This window comes from Thamnophis sirtalis, unplaced genomic scaffold (assembly GCF_051295495.1).
Source record: "Thamnophis sirtalis isolate CommonGarterSnake01/CBP01778 unplaced genomic scaffold, rThaSir2_p1.2 scaffold_4, whole genome shotgun sequence".
Classification (NCBI taxonomy): domain Eukaryota; kingdom Metazoa; phylum Chordata; class Lepidosauria; order Squamata; family Natricidae; genus Thamnophis; species Thamnophis sirtalis.
In genome coordinates, this window is record NW_028261384.1 from 94335515 (window position 1) to 94353386 (window position 17872).

The following is a 17872-nucleotide window of genomic DNA, read 5'->3' on the forward strand; positions in this document are numbered from 1 at the left end:
AAATGGTTGGTGCTCTCTTTAGCACTCCATTGATGGAATGTTCATAAGGAAATTCCAAGCCAGGGGCTTATTTGTACTAGTTTTAAATTGCTGGAGGCGGGATTGCAGTTGAATTAAACCAATTAATGATTCTAAAAGAGCATCATTAAGGGAGAAGGGTATAATGATAGTGATAATGCCTAATTTGTTTTCATAATGTAAATGTACATTGCCTTGAACCCTTCTGTTCAATGGTTGGTCTGCCATTAAACTAAAATTTATCCTAATTTTTTCTGCTCTGTCAGTATATCTCCAACATTATTTATGCTTTTGGCTTTTCTCAGAGCAGAGAATGGCCCAGGAGGCTTTGTTGCCCTGAAATGTCCCACCAATCCAAATATTTCTACCTTGTTCTGGATACTCAATACGGACCTTAAGGTAAAGTGTATTTTATCTTTCTAGGTCTTGATTTAATACAGGCTTATAATTACAAATTGGTCCATTGTGCTTTACTGTATTCTAATATTTTTCAACACAACTGGCTGGCTATTACTGTATTGTCTTTGGCTCCTTGGTGCTTGTGGGATATACTGAACAGAATGTTACATGGATTGTATAACAACCTAGATTCTGTTGCAATACATACTTTACTTCCTGCAGTTCATATGAGATTCACTGTTGTATAAATAAATATCACAGATTAATTCATACATACTCAGACATTTTGCAAAATGACGTTCTACTGATCTTTTTATTCTAACTGGTAATATGAGTCTGGGAGCCATGGTGGTGTAGTGGTTGGAATGCAGTATTGCAGGCTAATTCAGCTCACTGCCAGGAGTTCGATCCTCATTGGCTCAAGGATGACTCAGCCTTCCATCCTTTCAAGGTTGGTAAAATGAGGACCCAAATTGTTGGGGGCTACATGCTGACTCTGTAAACAGCTTAGAGGGGGCTGTATAGCACTATGTAGTGGTCTATAAGTCTAAGTGCTATTGCAAATGTTATTCTAATCTACAATATAGGTATTTTATGATATCCATAAAGTACTATGATTACAAAGTCTATATAAAATACAAAGTTTCCAATATGGGTTGGATTCAGTTTCCTGCAGTGGAAGTTTTTAGTTCCAGGTTAGTTTTGTTTAGTTCCAATTGCTTTGCTGCAGCAGTTCCCTCTTTAGAGATTCCTGGGAGAAATTGATGGTGTTCTTCCTTATTAGAACACTCAGTAGTGCCATTTTTAATTATTTTCTGGCTTCAAAAAACTGTTGTAGCCAGAAGAAATTGGGAGAAGAAATAAAAATGGTGAAAATATGCTAATTAACCTATGCATTTCTAATAAATAAGCCATTGTTTGTTTAAGTGAACCCAATAATAGCTCAATTCTGCAATTTCTTCCATCACAGTGCTTACATTATTCTAATCTTATGGTTAAAAATGGAACTATATTGTGATTGAAAACTATGCTTTGTATGCCAAACGTAGATTTCATTTCTAAATATACTTGACAAAAAAAGTTGCCAGAAATCCTAAAGTTCTGCTTGAAATTAGTGTAGATAAAATTGAACTAGATGGACATAGTTGTATAAAGTAAGTTCCTGGATTCTTAGTTTTGTTTATTTTAAAAAGAGAGAGTATCCATAGTTTGTGGTTAACCTCATTTACTCAGTAATGCCTCAGATAAAATTGAAGTTGGATGGCAGAACTGGGAAAGTTATTGCTGTATCATAAGAGGCCACAAATATGTACCAAATATTTGATAATTTGACTAGATTAGACAAGACCAATGAGCATTAGAATATATAAACATTAAATTGATGTCTTTTGATTTGCTTGTTTTGTCCTATAGGGTCGGCTTCCCCGATATCTAATTAACCAAAGCTTGAGTGCCACCATGACAGAATTTATGTTCCACCTGCGTAAACGAATTATGGATATCACCTCAAGATCTAATTCTTAAAACTTGGTTTAACATTGCCTTTTGAATGTTCTGTGAACCTATCAAGGCCCAAAGAAGTGGATATCTCTTCCTACTAGTTGAAAAAAATTATTTAGCTGTCATTCAGGATAAAAATGAAATATGAGCATGTGGCTGGTGATGTCAATGTATAGACTCAGGAAGATAATCATGTGGGAAGAGGAGATAAGATGGTTGGTGGTTCAAAACAGAACATATTGAAAAAAATTAGGACAAAATCTTTGAGATCTTTTGCTGATGATCAAAGTTAACACTGCAGTTGTGCCAAATTAATTCATGAACATAATTGCAAAACCCTGTCGCTTAATCCCTAATACTTCTCTATCTGTTCCTCTTTCTCCCTTTACATGGTCATGCTATTTCTGACTAGTATAAACTCATAAACACATCCAAATGTTACCATCAAGTAATCTTGCATATGAAGTAATATCGTTGGAGTGCTGCAGAATAAGCCAGATAATTTTCTAATCACTGTTGTATCAACTCTGGACCCTCCACTTTCCTAAACAATGATGTACTCCTTCAAATCAGAGGACTGAATTGCCCAAAGGTGTGACCATAATTTGACTATGTGTCTCTGAAGAGGCAATGTTTCAGAAAATGAAATTCCCACTATCTCCATTGAATACATGGATTAGAATTGTACTTCAAATTGGTGTGCACCTTTCTGGGCTGCTATTCTAGTTCTATCATGATTTTATATATATACATATATATAAATATATATTTCTTATTTCCGAGAATATGAAGAAGGCCCCATCTCTGCAGAACTGAACCTTCTACAGTGGCTAACATTTCATAGTTTGATTATGATATTCCATCCTGTTGTAAGTAGGCTGGAGGATTTGCCAAGATGTATATTCTGTGTGTTCCTAAATGACTTCTTAATCCAGAAACAGTGAAGTCCAGCCCTTGTCTTCAAGGATACATGTTAAGTGCAAGAGAAGCTTACTTGAAAACTTGGCATCCACTTATTTTCCTTGCCCTGACAACATCATGAGGCACGTGCTGGATTTGCCATAATAATGAATGGACCTTCTTAAGGCAAAGACAAGAGCTATCACCAGAGCATGAGGATTGTGCTTCCTTAAAGTAGAGACTTGTGGTCCATCTTCTTCCTCCAAAATTTATTTTCATGGAAGATAATTCCTTAATAAAAGCAGGTCCTGAAAAGGCTTTTGGATATGAACCGGACTAGCAGTACCATCTGTCCTATATATATATTGCCTATCACTATTGAAGTGAAACCTTACTATGTATCATCTCCGGGAATAAGGAAACAAGAAGCTGCTTCAAAATATTTTTTTTAAATAACCTGTACCACCATGAAATATGTGAATATATTCTCATTTTAAAGATTAGCAATTAATCTTATTTAAATGCCTTCAATTTTAAACATTCTGGATATCATTGGGAAGTGGCTTGTACTTTTTTGTAAATCTAACATAGATTTCTTTGCCTTTACACCTCATTTAAAAAGCCACTTGAATTAAAAAAAACATGCCTTTTGCTTCAGATATTTGAGAATTAATCAAATAAAGTAATAATAAAAACTTCAATGTCTCAATGTGTATTTCTTTTGAGCCTGATGTATCTTTTTACGTTCAGCTTTGCTAATCTAATCTAAATCTAATCTTTGTTTTCATTATTCTAAATAAATTTTTGCTTTTCTGTGTTATGCAGTTAGTGGGGTTTTTATATATCTAACATGACCCAAAGCCTGCTGTCTCATAAATACACGTATTCTGTTATAACTTATCCTTCATAAGTATATCTGTTATTTTCTTTATTTTATTGTGTTTACATATTCTTCTGAGAAAGAAGAAACAAAGGCCCTTGTGGTACCTTAAAAAAACACAAAATGATCTAATGTATAAAATATAAACCACAGAACTATGCCCTAATAAATTATTATCCTTTTAGATATAGATTAATGTGGTTATTAGCTCAATTAAAACCAGTTGCACATTTTGATATCTCACTTTATGGCTTATACATCAAAACTGATAAACATAATAGAGCTTGCCATCTACTTAACCAATGTGACATCCAAATTCAGAATTTCTATAGGAAAGTGGTTTGAAGTTCTATGCTGCAAACAAGCCACTTCTATGTGCAAGATTTTTTGTTCAAGCTGGATGCTGGCTGATTAAAAGACAATTGCCTGAGATTGCCGTATGAATCTATAAAAGTGGGTATTGAAATTGAATCCAAAAAATGGAGAGAACCAATGGAGCTATTTAAGCTGATTTGGCTATCATGAAAGGGGCAATGAGTAATTTTTGTTAGTAATTGTCCAATAAATAGGAAGAAGAAAAATGTAAGCTTTTCTGCCTCACTACTCAAAGTAGCCATAGCTCTTGAAATGAGAAAGATTTCAGTATGTCGGGATTGTAACCTACAAGAACAATTGCTTATTAAGAAATATCTTAGTAACATCTTAACAAGAATTCTATTAATTAATAATATTCCAGTGAAGCCAGAGCTTTTCCCTTTGGTTGTTAAACAGTTAAAAAAGAAGCTATGGAAGATTATTTCAATATAAGCAGCTATGGTAGATTATTATATGCACAGATGGAAAGATTCAACACTCACCACTATGAGCAATGGTTATTGAAGCTGAATTTGCTACATTTTGCTGAAATTGATAAATTGTTTTCTTTGATTAGAGAAAAAAACATATCTATATTATTGGTGATTGGAAGCCTTTCATGAACTTTTTGCACATAAATAAACTTGCAATTTATGGGTTTGATTATTAGACTCAATAGATTATAGAAAGTATAATAAAATGTAGCTTTAACAATAGAGATTAAAATATATTTGTACTTACAATTGCCGTGAAGAATATCAGAAGCCACTTCTATCCTTTTTCTTTTATTTTGTTTATACTGTATTAGTCTGTGTTAGTTTTTATTGTTTAAAAGTCATAAAATATAGATAATAAAGCAATCCCAGGGCAGATAAATGTTCTGACTCCCAAACCAGCCTTATTAAATCAACATTTATAGCTATTAAAAGTACTGTAAAATATAGACCACCTGGAAATTTCACTCATTCATTTAAATTCTTATAAATTCTTATTTTCTGAGCTATAAGGATGCAGAATTGTAAGAATGCAATGCATATGAAACATATTCTAAAATCTAATGTGTTTTGCTTTGTACATGAACCGTAAACTATAGCCTTAGGACAAAAAGAAAAAAAAATCCCAAACCAATGCAGCAGTTTAATCGATATCGTTCCCTGTGAACCTCTTCCATCTGCTTTATCATAAGTGTTTGTTGTGATGTCACAAAGATATAATCAAAGATCATTTGAAAAAAAGGCTTATTTGCACTTCTCAGGATGTAAAATTTTAGGTGAAGGAATGTGATTCATGTACCACAACATCCTCAATTTTATTATTGAAGCTAGATAACTTTTATTGCAACCTGACATCCAGATGTCTTGGTGTTTGTAGGCCAATATGAAGTGCCAGGATCGGAAGTCCCATCTAGAAAGAAACAGGCTGGGAAAAGCCATTTAAAATATTTGAGGGTTATTTTTTTTCTTTGCAAGACTTGAAAAGCTACCAAGGCAGAAATTTACCTAGCTTAGGCATATATTCTCCCCTGAAACCAAGATGATACCAAACACAGTGTTTGATCTCAGAAATGATGTTCACTTTTGTTTTGGCAAGTCAGTATTACAGTCTCATACCAATCATATATCATGGTTGTAAAATGAGTCCCATCCATTAATCTGTGGTCTTGGGTATACTGGGTACTTCGTCTTCAAAAAGGTACAAGATAACTCACAACTAGACGAAATATTTGATCCAGAAGTCTTTGGGGACATTAGGAATTTTGAGTGTCAAGAGCACTGTCAGAAACTGGTCACCATTTTGTGGAATGCAATAGCAGTAGACTGACCATTTAAAAAATCATGTTCTAAAAGTCAAATGAATATGGTAATTGCTCACTGTTCAGCAACCTAGCTTACCTGGTGAGGTACATTTCCTGACAAGCATGGGCATACAGCCTCCTTGTATTTTTATTTTCTAATTATAATCCATGGAGTTTAAGTGAAGGTCATGGCACTTCTTCCATTTTTTTTAAAAAAAGGGAATAAACAAAATCAAATCAAGGGCTCCAACTGATACCAGGTTAGATAAGTGTCTCTGCACCTCCTAGAGGCACGTCATTATTTAATACTGCTTTAATAGGTCTTGAAGAAGATAACAGAAATGAACTTTACGTGTCTTCCCATATAAATGCCAAGACCACAATATATTATGTTGAATTTTGTATGTTTTGTTCAAACGCCTTAAGCTATGGAGGATTGAAGGAAACATTTCACATGATCTCTGCTTATGACTGTCAGACAGTGTTGAAAGAGAAATATAAACTTCTTTGCCTTTTTTTCAAGTGCAATTTCGGTTATCCCTATCGTATACTCTGATATACTAGTTATAGGCATATTTTATAATCTGCAGCTTTTGCAAGTGACATGGATTTCTTGGGCCAAGTGTGTTGTTGCTGTTATCACGATGAAGATGAATTAGAGAAGAACTCATTGAACACTGGGTATGTATTTTAGCATTTCACAATTATCTCAAGGTTCCATAAATATAATTGCAATGGTACAAGTTTGCATAATTCATATGAAATCTTTTGCTTTGGAAGTAATGCTGGAAAGTTGAACCTTTAGATTCACCTCCAGGAGTCTTCTACCATTGTCCATTCTGTTGCTTGTTCCCCTTGTTTTCTGTGATTCCTCTCTAATTCCATTCGAAAGACAACTTTTTGTATTCCTCATGTTCTGTTCTCATTAGGCTGATCCCTATATTTTTCTATGCTTTTATCAAGGGACAAAATTGTCCTGTACTTGCATGGAGCCAGAGTGGGATTATCTCCTCCAATGATTTCTATATGTAAATTTGGCAGGGTTGGACATGCTCTGAGTACACTCATGAAACTGTGTTACCTACAGGGCCTCGGAAGTATGCTTTGTGTGTTATAATGCCTTATACGTTAGCACTATATGGCCTCTACCTATAGATAAGATGGCCTGACCCTTTTGGCTTTCAGGAAAATGGTGAAGGTCTGTTCTTTTCCTCCAGGCACGGAGGCCAGGATTTGATAGTTTGACCGCTGGTGGATGATGGATGGATGAAAGTTTTTTATTAAGACCCCAGCACAGTTTATTGCATTGAATGGTTTTTAATGCTATTACATTTTTATTTTGTTTCCTTCCCAGAGTTTCTTTAGGAGATGGGCTACTATACACATTTGTTTAATAAATAAAAGCAATATTTCTTCAGCCTTGGGGATGTTTGTTTATCTCTTCTGAAGTTATCTCTTTAGGTTTAGATGCTGCCGTTTGGGCTGCATAAAGTAATGGCTTGTTATTAGTATAAATAGGACAGCATCTGTGAGTGCTTTTACTTAGCTTCAAGGCAGATTTCTCCTGTTCCTGTTTCCAACAGGATCTGATCTCTTAATCTCTTGAAATTAATTTCATTATGGTAGCATGTCCAATGTCAAAATATTTTGCTTCATTCTGTATTTGTAAGTTGAATCTAAGTGTTGTTCTCCTTTAATTGTAATCATAATTCCTTCTAGTTACCTCTAGTGTCTAACCTTCAAAGTCCTATTCTATCTTTTTTTTTTTTTAGAAGTCAAGTTTAGCCAAAGAGCAATGCAACAGAATCCAGGGGGGGGGGGGGGGGAGATTACATATTCAATTTTGACAGAGTAAGCCTATACGACCCTAACCTAATAGAGGTACCCTGGAGATTTTAGGGAGTAGTTATCCAAAAATTTATCCTCTTCCCACAATCCAGTTTTGGGGCTCTGTTTGCTCTTATCTCACACGCCTCCTTGGAATGTGCTCCCTCCTTCCAGTTAGCTACTATGTTACAAAAACATTTTCCCGTGGGAAGCATTCTTATGCAATAGTAAATAACTAATTCCAAAATTTTAAAGTTTGTTTGCAACTTTCCAAAATCAAACTTCTAATTATCTTTTTGCTGTTTATTCCAAAATAAAAAATAAAGTTGTATTTGAACTTCTTTCACTAACAATTAAAGGAAACTCATCCAATGATTTCAGATTGGTTGGTCCGAAGCTTCTGTATAGTTGAAAAATTATTAACAAGCAATGTTCAAAAGCGATTGGGAAAGGAAGTATACTTTTGAAGGTGCCAACCATGGTTTGAGCAAGCTGGCCATTTCTTCTTCCAGAGCTTTAAACCATGAGGAGCATTGGTGGGCAATCTCCGGTTCTCCTTGTCTGTTTTCAAACTTATTGCCCTGGGTGAGGAATTCTGGGATCCCATATATTGCCAAGGTTGAAAAATACTGCCCCAGAGGAATGGTGATGATCCATTAACAAATGTGAAGCCTCACACAGTCTTTGAATCACAATTCAGCAGCCATTTCTGAGACCCAATTCCCAGACATAGTTTTGAATATATCTGAACCAGTGGTGGATTTCAATTTTTTTTAGAACCTATTCTGTAGGTGTGGCCTGCTTTGTGGGAGTGGCCTGCTGGCCATGTGACCAGGTGGGAGTGGCTTGGCAGTCATGTGACTGGGTGGGCATGGCCAACGTAAAATGTGGTGAAACTCACTTAATAACCCTCTTGCTTAGCAACCAAAATGTTGGCTCAGAAACTCTGGCATTTGAAGCATGCAAGTCTTAAAGCTGTCAAGTTTACATGACCTTTGCACCCCTAACCCGTTAGAAAAAATCCACCAGGAGTGTTCAAACATGACAGCTTTAAGACTTGTGGACTTCGACTCCCAGAATTCCTCCTCTCGCTCTTCATCTTGATGATGTGCAGAAGGCAGGGGGAGGGAGCTGGAACTGGTTCTAAACAGCACTGTAGATTTGTGGAACCTCTTCTATAGAAGAGGTTAGAACTGGCAGAAACCCACCCCTGATCTGAACTCACAAAGCCCTGAAACTCCTGAAAAGTCTGTGCAAGACCTTTAAATATTTTGGATGAAATAAACGATACACCATGGAAAAGACTAGACTTGGCCAGTTTCAATAACTCCATTACATTGCATTGCTATGGATTCCCCTCACACTGCCATCTAAAACAAAACCTTGAATCTTTTCCATTTTCTATTCCAGTGACACATTTCAGTATTTCAATAAGTTACAGAAATGGCGGCAGTCAGAGGCAGCTAATTTGTGGAATGAACCTGCAGACTCCGCTCATGTGGAGCGGGGAGATGATCATGAGCTTCACAAGCTGCTAGAGAAAAGGTCAAAAATGCGTCGTGGGTCAGAGGTAAGTGGCCCACACAGTTGAAGCTCTTTCTTTCATATGGAACTGAATTTAATGATGTGGAATTCAGCCACATGTAACTTGATATGTTGACAGATATAGTGAATAGTTTTTTGTGTTGTTTTCTCCATGTGAAAATGGTGAAGTACATGTCAAGAATAATCATAAACAAAAATGCTATTGCTGCCTTGAACCAAGAAAAAAAAAGGTGTAAATACATAAATTGGTCTTTTTAAGACCATTCTGAAAATGCTTGTGGCTACATCTAGTTATGGCTGGGTTTGTCATGCTGTCATTCCCTGAGCTGCTTTGTCCAAGACTTCTAGAACTCATAAAAATTAGAAACGTGATTTTAATTTCTCATCCTCAGAGCACTGAAACTGTAGCTAAACAACACTATGCTGCACAGTGCTACAAGGGAGAGTGGAGGCAGGTGTTAACATTTTTCTACCAAATTGGCCTTGAGAACTGCAACTTTACCTAAACCAAAAAAATATTTTCTCATAAAATAGAACATAAAAATAATAAACTAAGTTTAAGATGTATTACCCTCTAAAACAGATCTGGACTGCAGAGATCTCATTGCAGAGGTATCTGGGAGAAGCAGTGTGTGTGTGGGAATAAAGAAAGAAAGATGTTGACCCACACCCATGTAATAAAGCACACTTTACACGTGTTATATGGTTGTGGCTAACATCTTGATCTTTATGACTTCCTGGTGAACTTGGTACTTGATGGCTTTCATTGCTACTAGCAATATAAACAATCAGGTGGATGGAAGGAGGATGGGAAAATCTAACCGCTGCTTGTCAAAACATCAGAATGTGTTCGCCTGGTGCACCAATTGCGTCCCTACCTGAACCGGGAGGCACTCGCAACAGTCACTCATGCCCTTGTGACCTCAAGACTGGACTACTGCAATGTGCTCTACATGGGGTAGCCCTTGAAGAGCATTCGGAGACTTCAGCTTGTCCAGAATGCAGCCGCCAGAGCGATTGTGGGTGCACCTCGGTACACCCACGTTACATCTATCCTCCGCGAGCTGCACTGGTTACCGATTGGTCTCCGGATACGCTTCAAGGTGCTAGTTGTCACTTATAAAGCCCTTCATGGTATTGGACCTGGGTACTTGAGAGACTGCCCGCTGCCAATTACCTCCCAAAGGCCCATTAGATCCCTCAGATTAGGCCTCCTCCGGGTTCCATCTACTGGCCAATGTCATCTGGCTACTACCCGGGGGAGGGCCTTCTCTGTGGCTGCTCCGGCCCTTTGGAACGAACTCCCCGCAGAGATTCGGACCCTCACCTCTCTCCAGGCTTTCCGTAAAGCCGTTAAAACCTGGCTGTGCCGGCAGGCCTGGGGTTGATGAGTTCCCTTCCCCTCTCGAATCATGGGACTGTTGATTGTCTTTTAAATTCCCTTATACCTTCTTTGTTGTATTCCTTCGTGCTTACCTCCCCCCCTCTTGGGTTTTTTTATCCGCCTTGAGTCTCTCAGGGAATAGGGCGGCATATAAATAAAATAAACCTTCAAATCTGGATTCATTGTTTAGCTCCTATTCACTTTCTAGGCCTCCTGATTCAAGATTTCAGTACTGAAACCCTGCATAGTTTAGGAGCAGACTACCTCAAGAAACACACTATGTTTCAATATGGTTGCTTTTGTCCTCTTTGGAGGCATTTCTCCAGAGGTTTCCAACAAGTGGAGCAAAGTGGGTAACTACAAGGAACAGGTTCTTTGAGTGTCAGGCGCCTCTTGCAGTCTGTGGAAGGAAAGAAAAAGATGATCAGCACCAAGATGAGTGGACTCAATAATAGTGGTGCTGAGACCTGAAATTCTATTGGAAGACCTGAAAGAGGGTGAGGGACAGATCATCATAGAGAAAATCTATCTATGTAGTCATTAAGATTCAGTAATGACTTGATGGCATATAAAAATCATTTGATTATATTTTTGTTACTCTTCTTTAAAGAGTAGGTCTAACAATTATGGTTAATCCAGAAAATTTCAATTATTGGGTATGTTAGAAGTAAAATTATTATCACTATTTATATCAATCATTTACTCTATTTTCCTATACAAATAAGTATAAGAATTAATTGTATTCACAGCCCTTAAATATGAGGAGCAGAGATCTCATCTGAGTAGAACACATATGTATGTATCTGCACATGCATGCCCAAACCCATTATATTTAAAATTGGAACCTCAATGGCATCTCCCTATGTACCGACCTAATTCTATTCTACTTTTTTCTTTGTTTAAGATAGAAGAAGAAAAACTTGATATACTGCAAAACAGCAATAGTCTCTGGAATGATCCTAATTCCCAGAAAGGCAAGGAATTATATATAGTTCCAAAACTATTCTTAGACTTAAAACTGTTGCAAGGATCAACTTCACTGGTTAACTTCTGGTCAATGGGGTTTTATGACTGGGTTCAACCATTGTGGTAGCCTTGTTGTGAATGGACATACACTCTATGCAACAATTAATTTTGACCATATATAATCTATTCCCAAAATATTAATATATTCTCTGGTTCCACAAGGTTGGAAGTCTCTGCTTTCATGCCTCTGTAAAATCTAGCTGCTCACATGCACATGCCTTGCCCTCTGTAAGAGCTTGTATTTTGCTCATCTGTCTAGCTTGTGGATTCTTTCTCACCCCTCTGTTCTCCTTATTCTGATAAAGGGATATCGACGTTTGAGCTTTGACATCATTGCCCACCGACAGATCCGTCGAAAGGTAAAGGATCGATGGAAACATGTCTTGGAAGTCTTAGGTAAATGTCCTAATAGTGAACATTTTTTTTCTGTCAAGTTAATTTATTTAACTATTGTATAATCTTTTGTTCTAAAGGAAAAATTAAAAATTATAGGCAGGACCTCAGATACTGTTTCTGTAGTTTCAGATTGTTGTTTCAGATTTAAACATAAAATACCCAGTAAGAATAAGATAAAGGGTTTTTTCCCCATTGGCTGAGCTATTGCGGGATGTTAACTAATATCAGCAAGTACAGTATCCTAGATTCAGAAAATTAAATCTGCCATTGTCTATTGAAAAGAATTGTCAATTGGTTGACTCTGCAATTCTGACAAATTAAAAAAAAAACTATGGAAAGAATGCTTCTAGTTATTTTGACCATCTGAAGGGCTTTAATCCAACAAAACTTGTTATTTAAAAAATCTAGAGAATTAAATAACTATATGGCAGTTTCCCTTATTATATGATATTGCAAGGTTTAGTAGGCTTTAGAAATTGAAACAGGAATTTTTAAATTATTCCACACCACAAAATCTGTTAGTTTTTAAAAAAAAATCTTGGAATCCCTGAGAGACAGAACAGTAGTGATACAAAAGTGACAATCTTTAAGCAAACCTTGTCTGTCTGTCTATCTATCTCTTTGTCTCTGGGTCAATGTTCCCTCTAATTTTTTTTCAGTGTGAGCGGAAAAGTATAGTGTTTGAGCGGTACATTTTCATGCCTGAGCACCTGAATTTTTTTAACAGATGTCACCTAAGACAACAACGAAATCAGTGTTATTTGAAACTCAAAGTTATGTTTATTCAAGGTACCCGCTTAATTAAAAGTGTTATATAATATCAGTATCACTTAACAACGGTCCTGCTTAGCAACCAAAATGTTGGCTCAGAAAGTCTAGCTTTTGGAGCACACAAATCTTAAAGCTATTGTTACAATACCCTTGCACCCCTAACCCTTTAGAAAAAAAACACAGGGGTCTTTAAACCTGACAGCTTAAGACTGTGGACTTCAACTCCCAGAATTCCTTCTCCAGTCATGTTGCGGCGACGTCATCTGCATGGATCTGCTCCATCTTTGGGGTTTTTCACAGGGGGCAGGGCTGCCGCTGAAGATGCCGACGAGACTCCCCCCCACCAGAATAACTCCTGCTGCCTCCCCCTCCTCCTCCAAGAGGACCACCACATTTGCTGCCCAGCACTGCAGCCCAGGTGAAGCCGCCAAAGCTCCCGCAGGCGCCCCCACCCATGGCAGCGGCGGCGGTGCCTCCCCCTCTGCTCGGAACACCTCACCTAAGCAGGGGTGCTGGCGGGAGCTTTGGCGGCTTCACCTCAGCCGCAGCGTTGGGTGGCAAATCCGGCAGTGCTGTTGGGGGAGGAGGAGGCAGCAGCAGATATTCCATTCAAGCAGAAAGCAGGGCAAGGGATGGGAAGAAAGAAAAGAGCCTGAAGCGCCCAAAGCGATGGGCTTCCGGAAGGCGGAAAGCGGGGGGGAGATACCAGCAGGTCGAGCATCCAGGAGAGCCATCTTGGTGCCGCCGAGGCGGGGGGGGGTACGCCAGGTGCTGGGCTGCCTCTGACTCACCCTCTCCATGGCTCCCCAGGGCTGCAGCAAACCAAGCAACAAAGCGAGCCAGAAGGACCCCCGTTTTTTTTAATATCTCTCCCAGTCTGGGGAAGTCCTTTGTAGGCGGCCAGTTCTAGCCGCCTGCAAAGGACTTCCCCACGTTTGCTTTGATAGAAATCTCTGCGCGGCAGTTAGAAACTGCTGCACGGGTGTTTCTTGCCACGTGCGCAGCCGCGCACCTTAGAGGGAACAGTGCTCTGGGTATGTTTAAACTGATCTAAAAGAACAATATTAAGCTAGTAGTTAGGCCTGGGGGCAGGGGAAATCTCCTTCTCAGGGTTTAGACCGATGCTGAATTTGGGCTGCCTGACCAGAAATTACTGTAGGGGTTCCCTCTACGTTGGCTTGTGTATCTATGTCTATCTTGACATCAGGCTTGGCTCTTGGCAACTCCTGGACTAGTCTCTTCAGTCTTCTTAGCAATGTCTTTCTTAAATGGTTTGCCATTGCCCTCTTTATGTGGCTGAAAGTAGGGACTGGCCCGAAGACAACCAGCTGGCTTCATGCTTAAGACTGGACTAGAACTCATGGTTTCCTGATGTTTTTGTCACCAAATGTTTTCAAATTTCAATTTTTTTTACTACTAGTTCTGTGGCCGTGGCTTTGTGGGCATGGCGGGGGAAGGATACTGCCATCCCCATTTCTTCTCAACCCCACTAACCAGCTTTCCAGCTCCGTTCTCCTGTTCAGGGCAACAAAAGATTGGCTGGGAGACAGCAGAGGCGGGGCCAGCTGATCTTTGATTCTCCAAACTACTCAAAATTTCTGCTACTGGTGCTCCAGAACTGGCTGAATACCACCTCTGCTTTAACCAATACATAAAACTGGCTCTCTCGTTGAATTTGGGGGGAATCCATGTTTCAATAGTTTCATTCTTGGGTTCTGTAAGATTTGGTACAAGTGGAAGATGGAATTGTAGAAATTTAAGCTACTCAGGGCTATAAGGTTATATCCTAGTCTAAAGACTTTCTATCAGTGCTTTTTGCTTGCACTTTCACTGAGCAACACTGAGCAACTGAAAATCAAAGGCAGATATTTTTTTGGACCTTTTCAAATCACAAATGTCATTCTCCCTAACCCTTCCTCTATGTCCTTGAATTCAGGAATAACATTGAAAATTGTTTTTGATTGTAATACAAATGGGAGGATGGCAGGCATCATTTCTTGTGTAATTGATGTTTTGATAGATGTCCCTTGCTGTATGCTGTACCTATCTGAACTTTAAGATCTTCTGTAATTTGTTTAATGGTAGTTAAAGTTAGATGGTGATTACACTGTACAAAGCATTTTCTTTTGTAGCACATTGATTATAGAGGATCCCTTGGTGTCAGATAAAAGCTTTTTATAAGTTCAAGAATGACTAAATTGCAATCTGAAATTTGTTTTAACATGTATTTTAATGTTGAATTTTCTGGAAGTGCATATAAATACAATAGAAGATCATTTAGTGAATTGCTATGAATGAAACATGAAGGTTAATGATATTTTCTCAATGTAGGATTCAAAGCTGAAGCAGATGGCCTACTCACTGTAACTTCCTGTACTTCCTATGAATCTCTCCACAATCCTCAAGAGGCCCGTAGACTCCACACTATCCTGGCTGAACAGACATCAATTTTTGGTCATCACCATGGTGGTCCACCAGAGAGATATCTCTTTGTCCTGGTGAGTAGGGAGGAAACTGTAGAGAATACACTGGCTATACAGTGCTTGTCAGAAGAAGCCCTGGATATTACTCAGACCATTATGGAAACTATTTTGGAGGGTGAGAACAGCAGCTGCATCTCTCCTAATTAACTGAAATTTGATATAAGTCTTCCCACAATGGTTAACCTAATGTGGAGCCAATGTAAGTTGATTCCTTCTAATGTACTTTGTGGTTCAAGGCCTAGAAAAAGAAAAAAGATTTTGAAAAGTGGTATTTCTCCCTCCTTTCCTTTTACTCTCCAGAAAACTGGGAATTGTTGTTTCTGAAATATTTCCACATGCTCCCTCCTTCTAGGGGTTGATACATCTCTTACACACCAGGTTGTCCAGTCTGTGGCTCTCCTTTCTGTCTCTCAAGATCATTCCCACGTATCCTTAAAGCAACACTTGTAAAAAGGAGCAGGTGTTTGACAATAAGATCGCCCTCCAATGACAATAAGATACTCCATCTTGACTTTTTTTCATGCAAACTTTCCACAGACACCCCTGGACTTAGGCCACCAGATCCATGCTTCAAAACTACAGACAAAACTAAGACAGAGCAGCAAAGAGTTTAGATTTTTCTAGATCTCTTTGCTGCCATCTAGAAGCAGCAAATGAGCATTATTTGGTGAGAAGGATAAATCCTTCCTTTTCCAGCAATGCCAATGAAATAGTTGTCGTGGTTGCGCCATTCCTAACAAGCCATTTAGGGACGGAATTGGAAGTTGCTAAAAATAGGGTTGTGGCTACTTGAAACAGAAGCCCAGAGAATTTTCTTTAAAATTCTCCAAAGCCTATTTGGCTTCCATACTGTTTTGGTTCCCCCTAGACAATTCATTGAGAAGGTATCTGCCTTGTGTGGCCTGAATGTGGGCCTCCAGAAAGGAGGAAAAGAGTCTTTTCTGCTCCGTTTAATTCCAATAGCCTCTCTCTTCTACAAATGTGGGTCTGTCATTTCAGTCTTTGCAAATGTAATAATACATTTTTATGTCACAGAAATGCCACTTTCATTGAACTCATTTTGTTTGTCATTGTGCTTTTATTGGATTAAGTGGTAATAAGATCACTCCCAGCCCTTCCTTCCCTTATTCTGCTGATAACTAGACCACATTTCAAAATCAAAAGTTATCTCCTCCTGTTTATGACCAAATAAAATTTGCTAGGAGAGATTTACATGGAATTCTTCAATCCCTCTAAAATGTTATTTTTCTTAGACGCACCAGGAAGGATTTTGAATTTTCTAGATTCTAAAATGAATTCCTCTAAGCATTTTTTTGTTCCTCATTCACACCAAAAATCTGGAGGAATCACCATAAACAGTCTTTTAAAAAGTCAAATAATGAAAACTGGCAAAACTGTCACCCCAGAACTATTTAAGAATCTTTACCTCCTCATATTTACTATACCATACAGTTTTATAAGATGGAAATGTAATGTAATCTGTGGTTTACTGCTAATTGGGATTTTTGTGATTTGAGTAATTTCTTATCATATTTTTGATGTATTTTTTCACCTTCACTGTGCTTCAATTTATTTATATTCTAATTTCAGGACCGGCTTATTCTTCTTGATGTGGGAGATGATTTTCTGTCAGCTGCCCGACACTTTTATCCTGCAGAGGAAGAAGAAGACATGTCTTCCAGTGATGGAGGACCATCTACTCCTGGTCCCATTTTAGTACAATTAAATAATGAAACTCAAAAAGATGCTGAAGTAGAACAGGGGGAGGAATTAAATGAGGACTATGAATATTTTGGAGAGGCAAAGGAAGAAATGGATAAATCTGAGTAAAGTACCATGAAGAGAAGCCAACTCAAATGATTTAGTATGGATCTATGGAGGATTAGAGCAAGGATTCTCATCCTTCATTTTTTTTAAAAAATTCACTAGTTATCATAAGAATCAGGATCCACATAATACAAAATAAAACTCCCCGTACACTGACAATGACAGCTGTACATTTACAAATAATCTGTTACTAAATTTATCATGTACAGTAAGTTTGAAAGACTTGAAATTTCATGTAGTTATTCTGTGTCCCATCTAGAATGCTTCTGAATCCCATTGATGGGATGCCAATATTGAGTCTAGGTAACTTACATTGTGAACTTTTTAAAAAGTTATTTTTCATAGAATAAACTTACCTTTCCTTATTTCCCATTTCTTGTTTTCTTTTTATTATAGCACAGTCTAAAATAATCTTTGAAATTTATACTATAAATAAGTCACTGTCCCTTCTAAATGATAAAAGTAGGAAATGGTAAACATTTGGGGGTAAATAATGTAGCAGAACTATCTTTCTTTTCTCTCTAATTTAATGTCTCCACACTGCCCCTTGCTACTGTTGGCTGATACCTTATTTTACATTGTGTTTTACAAGACTCCAAGTCATTTTATGTCACGTGCAAGAAATGACACAAGGAGCTGATCAGAGTGATATGTTTATTGCAGCTTGTCTATAGAAAGGAATATAGTCAGACTAAAGCGCTCACCACACAACCAGTAGATAAACACTGTGAAGATTTAGGGAGGATCCCCTTTCAGCTGCTTCCTTC

At 38.0% G+C, this 17872-nt stretch overlaps 2 protein-coding genes across 2 annotated transcripts in view; both read left to right on the forward strand.

Moving 5' to 3' along the window:
- Positions 1-3233, forward strand: part of STARD3 (StAR related lipid transfer domain containing 3) — a 34829-nt gene extending 31596 nt beyond the window's left edge. Inside the window, exons 14-15 of the mRNA XM_014053491.2 lie at positions 324-417; positions 1831-3233. Coding sequence (XP_013908966.1) covers positions 324-417; positions 1831-1941 — 205 coding nt within the window. The 3' untranslated portion in view covers positions 1942-3233. The remainder of the gene's footprint in view (positions 1-323; positions 418-1830) is intronic.
- On the forward strand, positions 327-17470 carry MREG (melanoregulin). The gene is made up of 6 exons (XM_014053481.2): positions 327-417; positions 6437-6527; positions 9084-9243; positions 11934-12024; positions 15127-15293; positions 16869-17470. Exons 2-6 carry the CDS (start codon positions 6451-6453, stop codon positions 17106-17108), a joined length of 735 nt encoding a protein of 244 aa, XP_013908956.1. The 5' UTR covers positions 327-417; positions 6437-6450; the 3' UTR covers positions 17109-17470.
- The last annotated feature ends 402 nt before the right edge of the window (positions 17471-17872 follow it).

Excerpts from the sequence above, each read along its gene's own strand:
- MREG (XM_014053481.2), top strand. The coding sequence starts at position 6,451 with ATGGATTTCTTGGGCCAAGTGTGTTGTTGCTGTTATCACGATGAAGAT. Across the intron at positions 6,528-9,083 it reads AAGAACTCATTGAACACTGG|TGACACATTTCAGTATTTCA; the intron begins GTATGTATTTTA and ends TTTCTATTCCAG. Across the intron at positions 9,244-11,933 it reads AAATGCGTCGTGGGTCAGAG|GGATATCGACGTTTGAGCTT; the intron begins GTAAGTGGCCCA and ends ATTCTGATAAAG.